Below are 14624 nucleotides of genomic sequence, written 5' to 3'. Positions count from 1 at the left end.
CACTGTAGTACGTGATACAGTTCTGCACCCCGTTTTCGCGCCCTTGGACATTTGATAAACTTCCGGATGTGATGATCCTATTTTAAAATGAACGATAGTTTGTAAGCGAAAATCTGATTTATTTGTAAATCCTATATGGTCCACCCCCGCGAAAACGGGGTGCAGTACTGTAGCTACATGTAAGGGAAATTCGGTGCCATTAACGGTTAATTTAACGGAAATGCTACAGTCCATGCGTCAAATCCGCTTATTTTCCATGTAATACTCCATGTAATGTCCATGATGTAAAATATTTTCATTCGGTAATTTATAAAAACAACCCAGTCGTTGAGTGCAATTATTGTCCAACTCTCATCCGTGTATTGTCCACGATGTGATCTATGTAGTTAATACCGGTACAATACTGTATACCGGTAGTTGTACCAATCACACCAGCCTTTCATTTGCTTTTCAAACCCAAACTCGCCCCCCTTCGAGCATTGCCGCCGCCGCCGCTCCGTTACCTGCACGCCGCAGCCTACGTCACGAGATCAACCGTTGCTGCAATCGCCGGCCATGTCGCTCAGTCTACCCGCTTCCGCGACGTCTGAGGTGCGTTATCTTGCTGTTTGTGGTCTCTGTGAACGTGTTTCTAACCGTGCGTTATCTATTTGTAAATACAGGGTGGATCGTCCGACTCCTCTTCAGATATCGACACCACGGCTTCCGCAGCCTCCGGCGCGGCTGCAAACTCGGACGACGCCTCGCCTGACACGGACGATTTCAAGCGTCCATGTATTGTCCAGGTCGTAGACTCTCCCTCCCTTGTGGAGGGCCCCGCAGACGTGACGTATCCGAGCTGGTCGGCGTGGAATGAGTATTTGAAGGCTTACTCGGTAAAGTCCCGCCAGGTCATCCGCATCCAGTCAACGCTTAGTTGCGTATTGAGAAACAAGCGGCTGGGTCAAACAGCGGCAGCAAAGCAGGGAATGGATGTTCCGTACGTACCAGAGACGTGGGGTGCTTACCAACGCACATACATCTGCACACATGGCTGGCCAGCAAAAGACAGGAGCAGCGGATTGCGAACCAAGCACTTCGTCCGAGGATGCGGTTGTCCATTTCGATTTGTGGTGCAGCTCGTGCAAGTTGACGGCTTATGCTGCCTTCGCGTGAAGAACGGTGTGTACCAGCACAACCATGCGGTGGGGACAGCGCAGTTCAAGACGTACGCGGAGAACCGTAGGTTGGACGACACGGACACGAAGGATGCTGTGGACAGCATGGTGATGTACGGTAGAAAGCGCGCACGCATCTATGAGTATCTTCTGGGGAGAGGCGAGAACCTCGTCAAGAAGGATGTGGACAACATTGTGCAACGTGTTAAAGCAGAGATAAGAGGAGGGTTGAATGACGACGACGCTTGCGCCGCAACTCTCGCGGAATTCGCAGCTATTGACGGTAACGTAGTCACGGTGGACGAAACTGATGCGGGACACTCTGGTGTGATCAGTATGACTTCCAGACATATGCGCGACATGGTTACTAGGTTTCCAGAGCTTTTGCTTGTGGACTGTACCCACAAAACGAATCGGTAAGTCCTCCCATGTATTGTGCAATTATTTGTCCATGTATTGTCCATGCTTATTTTAATGTCATGCCGATGTATTGTGCGATTCTTGTCCATGTAATGTGCATTAGATACAACTACCAGCTTTGTACCTTCATGATGATAGACGACAATGGGCGTGGGCAGCCTGTACAACAGTCTTTGCTCGAACGAAACGCCGATTGGCAGATGTCCGGAGCGCTGGATCATCTATTTCGGATTGACGATAAGATTGGCGACAAGGTTCAAGTTATAATGGTCGACAAAGATCTGAATGAGATCCGCGTGTTGCGTCGGTACTTCCCTAAGTCGCGCGTGTTGATTTGCGTCTTTCACGTCATCAAATATCTCCGCACAGCGTCCAGGAAGCCAGTATATGGTAAACTTTCGTCGGACGATCACGACGCCATCGACGCATTAGTCCACAACATGGTATATGCCTTAAGTTCAGAGATCTACGAGACCAATTGGACCTCCATGAAGGCACTTTGCACTAGGACTGGATATATGGCATTTTACAACTACATGGATGAAAACTGGAACACTTGTACGGAGATGTGGGTCATGTACGAACGCTCACGGTTGGCACATTTGCGCGTCCACACGAACAACCATTTAGAGAATTGGTTTGGGCATTTCAAGGACGGGGTAAACTCCAACATGACCATGACGGACACCGTGAAGGCCCGTGTGGGTGCTGATGCCAGGACTTCCAGTGAATACGTGTTCGACAAGACTAGGATCGGGTTACGTGTCAACCGCAACTACGACGAGGAGATGTGCCAAGTTTTGCGCTTTACGACGCATTTCGTAGCAACACACGTGGAGAAGGAGTACGTAATGGCATGTTCGAAGGTCGACAGGTTCAATTTCGACTTAAAGTCAAATCCAGGCTTCGTGGAGGTGACGGGTAAACACAAGACGCATGCTGTGGATTTGAAAACGTGGAGCTGCACTTGCTCGTTTGCTTCTGCAATGCGTCTGCCTTGTCAACACGCGATCGCGTTTCGGAAGTGGAGTAACGCCCCAGGAAGCGTAATACCGCTGAGTTGCATCGATGAAAGGTGGGTTAACTCACAATTTATCCACGTATAAGCCGTGAGTTGTCCATGTAATATCCAATATTGATGTTGTACTGAGGGTCTGACATGTCATTCATTTAGATGGTTACATCCTGCTGAACAACCGATGACTCCGCGGCCTTTTGTGCTTAATGAGTTTAAACCAGGGGAGGCGAAACACAAGGTGCTTGACGCTAATGTTAAGTACAAGGAGGCAGTCAGCGCGTTCCAGTCTATATGCAGTGAGCTAGCCGATATCTCTGATGACGACGAGTACCGTGAGCATTTAGACTTGGTCGTGCAACAATGTAGGAACATTAGGCAGCGCAAACGTGTAAAGGTTGAAAACACGAAGGTTCCAGTCACGAGAGAAGAAACAGAAACAGATGAAGTGACCTCTCCAGTGACAACCAGCCGAAATCGAACCGGAACCAAGCCCGAAATGGAGCAGCTTGCGCTTGAGACCACTCCTGATGACAACGAAGAGAAAAATACTGATAGTTGATTGCGCATCCGTCTGAACCCCAAAACTGCGAAGTCTGGTAGGCCCCGGTTGAACAGAAAGGAGAGAGAAGCAGACGACAAGAAGAAACGAGCGTTGTTTAACGAGTCAGAAGTCCATAGAAGATGTCTTGGAGAGGTGACATTAATACAACTTGCGCGCAGTCTTCAACTTGAGAAGCCTCCACTTCAAGACACTCTACGTCGTGTTCTGCCACTCCAAACCAAGTACAACAACGCGGGTAGCAAGAAACCCAAGTACACTAGAGAGAGTGCGCCTGTGCTGAATGAAAACGCGCTCTACCTACTTCCACCCAAACTGTTGGACAAGTGCGTTGCCGTGCTGCCTGTGAGCAACACCAATGAAACAGCCATCGATGTACTCACCCAGAGTCAAACTACACAAAAAGACGAAGAAACATCTACAATACCTGGACAAATCATGGACAGCAACGGACAAAACCCGGAGATCGAGTGTGTCTACATCGCGGGTATCGGAACATTTTCACGCGAACAGATTGAGGCCATGGCATACTTAGCAAACGTAAAGCGTTCGTGTGATGATGGAATGGCGTTTACCAAATGGTTAACACAGGATGCAGCCAGCGCCATACCAGCAGCACAACAATCGACACTTCAGAGCATGGCAGAGGCCATTGCTCGCGCCTATCCCCAAGATACCATCCCAATTGACGGCAACGATTACCACTACGCGATGCTGTACCGTCTCAAGCCGCCCCAATGGGCTAATGATGCGCTGATTTTGGCTTTTTGCGCGAGATTGTACAGGACGGGCACCGGCGTTCGCATCGTCGGTGTCGAGGCAGCCTCGGCGTCAAAGAAGAAGAAATCTATGAGTAAAAAAATGAAGACAAAGGTTCAGGAACTACTCACTGAAGCGGATGTACTGCTCATTCCTGTAAATTTTGGGAACATGCATTGGTGTGCAATGATCGTGGATGGCAAGCAGAACAATGTCCTGTACTACGACTCAATGAACCTGAAGACGTACAAGGACGTACTAGACCGCATGTCGTGGGATCTGGCTACTACGCTCAGCGACGACTTCAAAGTTGTGTCCGTCAATGGACCGATCCAGACAGACGGATACAACTGCGGATTCTACGTAATGTTGAGGTTTTGGCGATATGTAGACAAGAGTGTGTCGCTGGACGTAACTCCGATTGGTCTAACGCTGTTACGCTTCCGCATCCTTCACTTCGTGCTTCACGGTAGCAAGCCATAATGCAACTAATACAATCTCATTTCTATTGAAACTGGAATCGACCCGCCTAATGTTCATGCGTATGGTTGACCTCCTGACTTCTGTATACCGGTATGTACGAGAGATGTCAGAGGACTTTCGTTTGCGAAGGTCTAGCAACTTCTATTCACTATGGATTTTAAAAACAATGGTAAGTAATTTATTTCGACACATGGACATTACATGGAGTATTACATGGAAAATAAACTGAGTCGACGCATGGACTGTAGCATCGGCCTTAATTTAACCCCAATGAAAGTCCTGTTTCTGTTTTGAAGTCGGCTCGATGATTAGAGAGATAATAGTGTCATTCGCACACAGGTGGGCACTACCGTATTTGAGATCTCCTACTTCAGACCCAATATTTTAGAAGTTGTATTGTTGCAATATACACAAGATCTGTACACGTACCGACGCATCTCTATCACGTATTATTTAAACAAAACAATTTAGTTATCAAGTTCTTCTTCGGGAACTACGAAGTTTTCTATGTCGTGACGCGTATCCACAGCATGGCGCACTACTGGCACTTCTTCCAGCAACCGTCGTAGCAGCTCCCAATCAGGTTCACTGTCGGAAAGCTCCGTTCCAGCCTCTAAGTTTTCAGTAGGCTCAATGGATACCATTTTTGCTTTCTCAAATCCGCTTCTAACCGTTTTGCGAGACAACGCATTCCACGAATTCTTCGTCCAGCCTATTAATTGCTGCCGTGTAGGTGCTTTTATCTTAAACGGAAGCGTCGAAGTTGAAGCGCGTAGTTGTTTTAACATGTTCTCCACCCAATCTGTATTGAATATATTAATAGCGCTGCCATTGGCCATAGAGCCGGTAGATAGTTACAGTTTAGCATGTTTTTTGTACTCTGAATTAGGAGATCTAGACTTGTGCGCTGTTCCATTCTCGATATGTGATTGGCTGGAGGGCAGTCTGAATTAGGAGGAGATCTCAAATACGGTACCAGCACCCTGCTCCTCCAAGTGTTTACTGATCGCTGAACACGGATTCCTCACTGCTTAGTGCACCTTAGAACAGCAGCACAAAGCACTTTTTGTGCGATAGAGTTCCGGCGCTCATCAAAATATCGTGCCGCTGAAATGATTTTATCTTTCATCTCCATAGCACGGTGCAACTGGGAATTTGTGTTACATGTGCTGTAGCACTAGCTACAACTTGTAGCCTACGCACTACTGTACTAGCTAGACCGTCATGCCTAGTAGGCATTGCCTACACCCTGACCGATCGAGTCGATCATCGACCGATCCTGCTGTGGCCCGGGTTATACATCCAGCTTCGGTACCGTGCACCGGCTTTCACTACTCTGGAAAGATACTTCGAACAACAGAGCGCTCGCGCGAGCGCTCTCTTGACCGTAAGCTCTGTGTCGCGAGTCGCGACACGCGAGCAAGCTGAGAGTTAGTGCATGCCTCCCGAAGCGGCTACTCTTCCCTAGCCGGTGGTTCCATGCGGCAGTTATAATATCTTCGTTCACAACTCTCCCCGTCGCTTCATATCCGATACCCTGGCGGACGTCCGTCGCTCAAGATGAGCCTCTACGCCGTTGCCGTGAATTTCTGTTTTTGCTACATAGACATGAGTCACGTTGAAGTGGAAAACTGTCTGCCAAAGATCTTGCTTATAACGCCGTGGCGAAACGACGGCCTCGCTATTCTTCCTGATCCGATTCCTCCTGTCTGCCGCTAATTCGTCGGGGGTAACTTCCGGAAACGATGATGACGGCGCGAGCTAGACTGCAATGGCTCACTATCGAGTTTGCTTTGTGAGCACCACATGCTAGTCAGTAACAACGACGAGGAGCCCGAGTCGGCCCTCGCTGAGGCGAATCTAATGCCGAATAGTAAGGCGCCGGGCGACGATGTGGGAGCTGAACTAGCCTACGAGCTGGCGGCCAAATTGCGGTGGAAGGAGCAACCCAACGATTCATCGAATGAAGACGAAGCCGAGGACGACGACCTGCCCATGCTCGAGAGCAGCCGCACGTCCTGTGCGACGCCACAGGCGCCAATTATGATCATGTCGACGGTGGACGAACCAGTGGATCGCTTGAGCGACAGTGTGCCTGAAGGGGAGCTGCACGTCTGGGTGTACGAAGCTCGACAACTTAACGCGTCATGGCCAATGAAAGACGCTTTGTATGATAAACACGGGCTGCGTGTTAGGTGCACGTTGCTAGGAGCCGTACAGCAGTCTCCATGTAATTTTTTAGGGAACAAGAGGAACCCTGTTTGGCGTCGAGAACACGACGTGGCGCGTGATGGTCTAGGGGGGCATTTCGCGTGGGCATTGGGCCAACCGGACGTAGCAGATGGCGACAGGCCCAGCGTCGGTGTCGAAGCCAGTGAATGTAAGCTTGAGATCGACGTGGTGTGCGGAGAGCGTGTTGTAGGCTCGGCCAAAGTAGCTCTAGAGGATTTATTGCTTTCTTCTAAAGGTTGTGCCTTCGAGGAAGAAGCGTCCGACGGGAGTGGATCGAAGGTGATTCGACTGGGTCCACATTGGCTTCCACTAACTGGAAATGCCGCCGGTTTGTTGCAGATTTCGCTCGAATTTGCACCCGTTCCAGCAAGAAATAGCGATCTTGTGAGCGTTCGAAGCTCTAGCGTCATGCTGCTAGACAATGACTCGGATGATACGTCGCAGCCCAGCGCTGAGTTTGCTGATATCATCTCGCGCCAACGTAAGGCTCGCTTTCAGCCCCGCGATCTTGTGCAGACCTGTCGAGATGTCCCTTGGCATGATCAATGTGACGCCTCGCCCCAACCGAGCGAGAGTTACTCGAATAAAGTTATCGTGTCAAGAAGTGGAGGGGTCACAATGTATATTCCAACTCAAGGAGAGAGCACGCCCCCCAAGGCAAAGAGCGTTGGTAGCCCCCCACTAGCCCCAACACCTCCCACGGGATCTTTCGGTCTACGTTCCGGTGGCGACCAGGAGCAACTGATGGACAAGCAGCTCTGGGATTTGTACTACTTTGGCATTTCGGACGAAGCTCCCGAGGCCAGAGACGCGGATGGATTTACACAGACGACGAGCACGGGGTCGGACTTCTCAAACGAGTTTCCAGACCTCGCCAGCCGCTCGGGAGCCTCGGTATACAGTCGCCATGCCAGTACCTGCGCTAGTGACGTATTGGCGTACAACGAACTCATTCAGGACATGGAGAGTGCTCTCAAGTCTATGAAGGAGAGCACACCCGCACCTAGCACATCTTCCAATCAGGAGAATGAAGCTCAACCTCAAACGGAGACTAAAAGTCCGATTTCGTCTCCGCCCAAGCTCCGCCTTAAGCTTCGTCGGTTGAGCAAGCCAACACTAAATCTCAGCCATCCTCTCGACCGCATCCAGTCTCTGTGGCATGAGGCTAAGAATCGAGCAAGCAACAGCAGTAATGGGAGCAACTCTCCAAAAGACCGCAGTCCCCAAAGAAACGACGATAGCAGTCCACGTAGCAACATTGCCAGTCCAGTAACATCTCGTCCGCGATCTTCTCCAACAAAAGGAGAGGGAATCGTCCTCTTCGATCCCCAAAATCTGCCACTTCCAATCACTTATCAACGTTCAACCTCCCGTGACCAGGCACTACAAACAGCAACCAAAGCCGAACGTGATCGACTAGTAGCGGCGGCTGGACCAAGACGTCGGTCGCTTCCGGTAAATACTTTTTCCTTGCAATACCGACAGGAGATGCTACTACAACAGCAGCGAAAACGTGCGCAGAGACAGCAACCAGAAACTCAAATCAGACTGCAACCTTCTCTACTGGCGAGTGTGGATCCTCCTCTAGTCAGTCGTGCTCGGAGCGAGTCACTCCACTCGCTAACAGATGTGTATCTTCCGAAGACTGGGGATATGCACGGCGTACAGGTAACGACTCCACCTGCTAACACAACGGACAGCCCCGCAATACGAGGAGCGCCGACACGGGCAACAGCGCGTCGCCATTCAGGCAGTAACGTCGTGTATATTAACGGCGCTCCATTGTGTGCTGGGAAGTTTATCAACGTCGGGAATGTGCCAGGCGTGGTGCGATACATTGGCACTACGCGATTTGCGACGGGTACGTGGGTGGGCATTGAGCTGTGCGAGCCAAAAGGCAAGAACAGTGGCACTGTCGATGGCGAAAAGTACTTCAGTTGTGCTCCAAACCATGGGATCTTCATCCGCTCTAGCCGCTTGGACCTCTCAGTGCAGTAGGTCTTTAATTGTTTTCGGAGTGGAGCCGCTATAGTCTCACCGCGACAAGAAGCACTGAGAACCAGCCACACAGCAACGGAAGTCGATGTTTTTCCTATCAGTTTTTTTTATGAATTCCTCTCGCGTCGTGGAAACGAAGCAGCATTTGCAGATCGCAATGCATGCTGCCTTCCTTTCCCAATCGACGTTGAGGAACGCAATCCGAAACACAAAAAAACAAGGTGTCTTTCAGTTATCTGTTCTAACTTACTTAATAATTCGCCGAAAGAATTCCAAGTCCTTCGCAGGTGGAGCCTGCAGTTGCTGCACTCGTGCACGACGTATCGCTGTGTGCTCGATCTGAAGCATTTCCACGGTACAGATAACGTCCCAAACCTGCACAACGTCGCTCACTGTTAGATCCAACGCCGAGTAGAGCAAGTTGACATCGGTCGAAGACAAGTTGAAAGGTTCGAGTGCAAGATGGAACTGTTGCCTTGACACCACCAAAGTCTTGCGCGTAGTTATCAGGGACGGCGATGTATCCACCGATGAAAATCCGCCGGAATCCGAAATCTCAGTATTCTTCAGGAACCGCTTGGCCTCTTTTAGTAGGGACGAGCCTGACGTTTCAGTCTGCATCGAAATCGTGGTACTATTAAGACAACCACACGTACTCATGTATTCATCCAGGGTCATTCGCTCAAAGATATTTCGTTGGATTCGTCGATCGATGTTCAAGAGTCCTTCACGTCGTAACCTGGCGAAAACTTGGGCTAAGGGGATGGAATGCAGTAGTGCACGCTTAGCTAGTTTTTGCAAGATGGCATCACGCTCTCGTAGCCGCTTTTGACATTCAACGTCGACCACACTTCGAAAATCGGAGGCAGCGGAGATGCAACCTGACTTCGATGGGGTAGCTGGTCCCATACAATACACTGTTGAATTCGTGAAGAATGTGATACTAGCCGAATGAGGTCTACGTCGAGCTCCAGCTACCTTTCCACTTTCGTTGAATCCTGGCGCTAACAAGTCATCGGGTTTTTGCGCTTGACTTTTAGTTTGGAAGCCCACGCTAGCACCAGCAGATTTCGGGCGGAAGTGCGGCTTCTCGTTACGTATCATCTTAACCGATGCAGTCGAGAGTACATCATCTAAGCCCAGACGATAGGATCGAGGATACTGCACCGGGTCCTCGACTGGAAGTTCATACCGCAAGTGGGGCTCTTTGAAGCGGTCTATACGTGCTCGAACCCGCGAAAACGTCTCCGCTGCTTTGGTGCATAATGATTGCTGTCTATCTGCACAACGTGGATCCACGACACCTTCTGTTTCAGTCTCCTCAGTTGACTCAAAAGATTCCACTCTGCGTATTGGAAATCGCTGGAGTCCGTCGTGGTCATTGAAATCCGTGTCTCCATTCTCCTCTACACCGAAAAAAGTGAAGCGTTCTACGGGATAGCGCCGTCGAGAGTTGACAGAGCTCGGAGACTTTGAAGAGGACGCTGGGCACCATGGCTTTTTCTTGACTACTCGACGACGTGGGCTATTGACGAGCTGATTCCGTTTTGTCTCATCCTGGTTGTCAAACTTGTTCAGAGGATACGCGACCACGACCGAGTCTGGTAGCAATGCAGCAGCACTTCGCCAGTCGAGAATTCGCTCACGAGTTTTATCGCGAGGCTCAAAAGTGCCTCCAACGCCTGCTCGCGATCCTGTGTCAACACTATTGCTGTACCCGAGACGCCACTCCGCTTTCGTGTTATCTTCCTGGTTTGAGCCAGAGTTTCGGTTGATCACACGCTCTCGACAATCCTTAGCGACGGTCGTGTGCAGATCTCGTAACTTGTGGATTTGATCCATAGGCGGTCGATAGTTGAGGTATTCGCGGTGTTTGCAGTCATTTTGCTCGTCTTCGTAGACACTTTTCTTTTCACTTTCGACTCTCTTGTCTTCCAGTTGCGTCAGTCTCAGTAGATCGCGTCGCACGCGAGCATCGGCGGGTTGAAGACTCACACTCGGTAGTCGTCTACCATTAGATGAACTCACATTGTAAAGAGCACCACGACGTCGAATCTCGCGAGTCTGAGCTTGATTTCGGACATTCGAGCCGTCGTCATTATCACCAGGCCGCAAACCTGTTCCTAGTTTGTTACGACGAGATCGGAGCAACACCATTGAAGATCGAGACCATGCAAAATCGAGGCGAGCTCTCGTAAATTCTACCACTGTACTATCGATATCGATCGAACAGGGCCAAAAATAACCTTCGATTGGGTTGGAAAGACTCACAAAGTTATCCTTGGCACTAGAAACCTTCGTTTTTATTTCATGCATGTCGTGTTTATAGATAAAAAGTGCGCCGATCACGGTATTCTAGCCTACTTGTCGTGTAGAGCTGTCTCCTGATAGGCGCTGTGTTTTAATACTGCTTCTGTTGCTGTGGAGTAGCACAGGAAGTTGTTTAGGCCGCGATGACCCGCGAGGCGCGATCATCAATGGCCTTCTGGGCGTTCAATCTCGCCTGCTTCATGGCGACAGCGAACGCCGACGCTGCAAAAGCAGCTGTAGGGCTACGCGCTGAGGTCGTGGCCCTCATATCATCTTCACCATCGGTCGGGGTCTTGTTCACTCCGATCGACAAGGCTGCGACGTCCGACTCCAAGTCTTCGAGTTGCATCTTCCCACTCCCCGTGGGACTGCGAACACGGTCTTTGTCTTCGCTCAATGAGCTGCTGCTGCTGCTGCTAGTAGCTGTCCACGCCGGACTCTTTGGCGTTTGTTGCTTGGTGGATCGACTGCTCCCTGGTGTGTAAACATCTGACTCGGTTGGAGTTCGGGCACCGCGTGGGTCGATTAAACCATTTTCACTGTGGTGTCGGCTTGTCAACGCACGTTCCACCGCCGGAAGCACCGGCACTTTTGTGCCATTGTCGTTCGTGCCAGCAGCTAGCAAGCCCGATACGTCAACGATCCAAGCCGTCGGGTCGGCACTGGTCAAGTTGACATAAATGGCAGGTGCTCCGCCGTACAAGCGTTGGAAAACTTCCCAAACTTCTGGCGACAACAATTGGAAGTCCGCATCTTCACCGGCACTTGCCGCATCACCGGCAAGAACCTCGTCACGGATGAGACCGGGACGACGGATCAGCTTGCCACGCGCCAGTTCCAACAGTGACAAATTGTCGATTGGACCGGGGGCGCGCCCCATGCTGGCCACATCATCGTTGGTAGGGGACGAGATTGACGTTTCCGTGTCAAATCCGTAGTCCAACTTGCGACTCGAGTTGGAGCTCGAAGCGGACGAAGTGAACGCCAGCCAGCTGCGCAGCCAGCGACTGGAAATCACATACATTTTCTTTTCAGAGCTGCCACGACGACGTGACAATTTGCCGGCTGCCATGACTCGGTGCACTTCTGTGAGTCGGTCACGGTAGCGAGGAGTTGCCGCGGGTGCAGGCATTGAGGCACTGACGGGCGAGTGGCAAGTTGAAGGCGCAGGTGCCGATTTGTGGTGACGCTTGGTTGTAGTTGCCGTTGCCATGTCGGACTCGACGACTTTGACACGGTCGTCGCCAGATCGTGCCATAGCTTGCAACAAGCTGCAACAGGCAACACAGGCACGGCGCGGAGTGGAAAACTTATCGGTAAGGGAGACCTGGTCTTGCGAACAGGCGCCGCACACCAGTTCGCCACATACGCGACAGTGGTGGCGACGCCGGGAAAGTTTCGTGAACATAGCGAAGCACACTTGGCAGCATTCACTCTCGTTGTCCTGTCGCCAGGCCACGTCGTACTTGGCACTTTGCCTCGCTGCGCGGCGGTGACGTCCTTCTCCGTTGGAGTGGGGGTCGATCCTCTCCGAGGCGCGACTAAAGGTTTGGGACATGCGCATGAGCGCGCGCCCCGGTCCGCGACTACGGGCCATCGTGTCCCTCGGGCCCATACTGGCGGCAAAGTCTGGCAATTTCGAATCGCCGTCGAATCGATCGTCGCAATCGTCTTCGGACATTTCGCCATCCGTGAACACAGCGGCATCGGTGCAGCGGACGGTTAAATTGAGCTTGGAATCGTCAACGTTGACAATATTAGCGGGGTTACTGGAGTAGTAAATCATCATGGGACGCTTGCGGTCTCTGGAGAGCATCCGGCGGTGCGAATGCCGCGGAGGTGGCTGCGAAGCGGCGAGCGACTCGGGCGACATCTTGCTGGTGCTTTTCTTGCCCTGGAAGCGCCGAAAGAGTGACGACGAGGAGGAGGAGGAGGTCATGTCAGCGCTGCTGGCGCGCTCCATCCGAGAGCGACGAAAGTGACGGGGGCTGCTCATATTTAAAACGGACTTGGCCCACCTAAAGCGAAACGACTTAAAGTTGAGTGACGGGAAAATGCAACAACACTTGCTGCCGCTTCCCAGCACTTGATCCCCACGAGATTGCGCAGTGACAGCGTGGCTTCTTTTTCGGTTGTGGCGGAGGCAGAGGCACGTCGCGGACGCTCGGGCCTATTGATGGGACGACGCCTGATCCCCCGCTATGCACCAAATATTCACAGCACCTTGCTGGGCCGACGAACTATCATAAATCAGTAAAATGAAGTACGGTTTGTACTGTACTGTACTAATGAGCATTTTCATAATACATAAAGAAAACCCAGATGATACCAGCGGGATTGGCGATCTGCTTTGGTGCATGACGTCTCGTTCGAGGCTTCCTTAAGAAAATATCGCTGCCAAAAGCTGAAGAGTGGTGGTGCAAGAAAGAACAGAGTCCAAAACAATCACAAATCTGTGAGAAAATGCAATGATGTCCGGACCGGACGTGTAAATGCATAAGTACTGTTTAGGCAGAGAAGTTACTGCATCTTGCACTACCTTTCGCGCAGCTCCGTGATAGCCATAAGTCTTCATTAACTCAACGTTAATCATGGGATTAATCTGCGGTGAGCCACGAAGAGGCAATGATGCAAAACAGTAGCAGCAGCGTAACGTTCCTGCTTGTATCCTTGGATGATGGGCGCTGGCGTCGTGCGTAGCTTCTTTTTTTCAAAAAGCTTGGTATTAATAGTTGCAATTAGAGATTGGACCGCTATGCACTAGATATAAGTAGTCGTACGAACGCTCGCTTATGATGCAACATTCAAAGCTATTTTGAAGCTTACATTTGACTGAAGTTTGACTTACGGTATCAACGGCGTTCGTTCAGGATAATAAATTGGAAATGAACAGACCAATATTTGTCTACTGGATTACGGTAATTCGTTGTAAGGCCACTTTTCACAACGCCAAATCGCAGTTTACGACTGGACACTTTTAATAACACCTGCAAATTTAACGACTGCGAGCTATTAATTAAGGGAGGTTTACTTGAAAGACAAATGCCTCATATTTACACTTTTGGAACGGTTGGTTGCTTGCATTTCAAAATATGACAGGTTTTTGACAGCTCGTGTGTTTCTTACCCGCCGAACGGACAATTTCACCGTGGCAACTTGCATTTTTTGAGCGTCTCGGCAACCTCGGCGGTATGACAGCAAAGCTGCCTTTTGCATTGAGTCGGGTGGCATCTGGTAGGTAGGAACAACCTGTGCTGGCGAAAATCGTGCCGGGGCCTCAAAGCTCCATCGTCAACCCGACTGCAAATTCCAGAACTGTGTCGTCTCAATCGAAATGCACTGGTCCGACGCTCTGACACTTCACCGCGATCTTCCGGTGGAATTTTCCTGACTCAACTCGTGTGACGCACTTAACGCTTGAGGGCACGTCAGCGAGTAAAATATCTGCCTTTATAGGCGTACGGTCAAGATCACTGCATGTACAGGAACTACTGCGAGCAATATCGACTCGTAGCAAAGAAGCACACTTCCGTCAACCTCTTGAGGTCCCCCCAACTGTCTACAACACGAAAGGCTGGTTTGTCGCCCGCCTCTGAAACATAAATTTGCTGCAAAGAGATCAAGCAAACCTTACTTACGCTGCAGAGCATGGGCATATTTGACAACCGCAATGCGGACCAAGCAATGA

At 50.6% G+C, this 14624-nt stretch overlaps 3 protein-coding genes across 3 annotated transcripts; 1 reads left to right on the top strand and 2 right to left on the bottom strand.

Annotated features, from left to right (window-relative positions):
• Positions 1–6202: 6202 nt before the first annotated feature.
• Positions 6203–8385, top strand: PITG_19846 (uncharacterized protein; the record flags this gene model as incomplete). Its single annotated transcript, XM_002896011.1, has 2 exons — positions 6203–8296; positions 8329–8385. 2 exons carry the CDS (start codon positions 6203–6205, stop codon positions 8383–8385), a joined length of 2151 nt encoding a protein of 716 aa, XP_002896057.1.
• Positions 8386–8872: 487 nt separating this feature from the next.
• Positions 8873–10783, bottom strand: PITG_19845 (uncharacterized protein; the record flags this gene model as incomplete). The annotated part of the gene is made up of 3 exons (XM_002896010.1): positions 8873–9307; positions 9467–10151; positions 10197–10783. 3 exons carry the CDS (start codon positions 10781–10783, stop codon positions 8873–8875), a joined length of 1707 nt encoding a protein of 568 aa, XP_002896056.1.
• A 127-nt stretch (positions 10784–10910) lies between these two features.
• PITG_19844 (uncharacterized protein) lies at positions 10911–12932 on the bottom strand (the record flags this gene model as incomplete). The annotated part of the gene is made up of 2 exons (XM_002896009.1): positions 10911–11373; positions 11431–12932. 2 exons carry the CDS (start codon positions 12930–12932, stop codon positions 11070–11072), a joined length of 1806 nt encoding a protein of 601 aa, XP_002896055.1.
• Between the last annotated feature and the right edge of the window lie 1692 nt (positions 12933–14624).

Source organism: Phytophthora infestans, genomic scaffold (assembly GCF_000142945.1).
Source record: "Phytophthora infestans T30-4 supercont1.110 genomic scaffold, whole genome shotgun sequence".
Classification (NCBI taxonomy): Eukaryota; Oomycota; class Peronosporomycetes; order Peronosporales; family Peronosporaceae; genus Phytophthora; species Phytophthora infestans.
The sequence above is the reverse complement of the archived record's forward strand: the minus strand, read 5'-3'. Positions and strand labels throughout refer to the sequence as shown.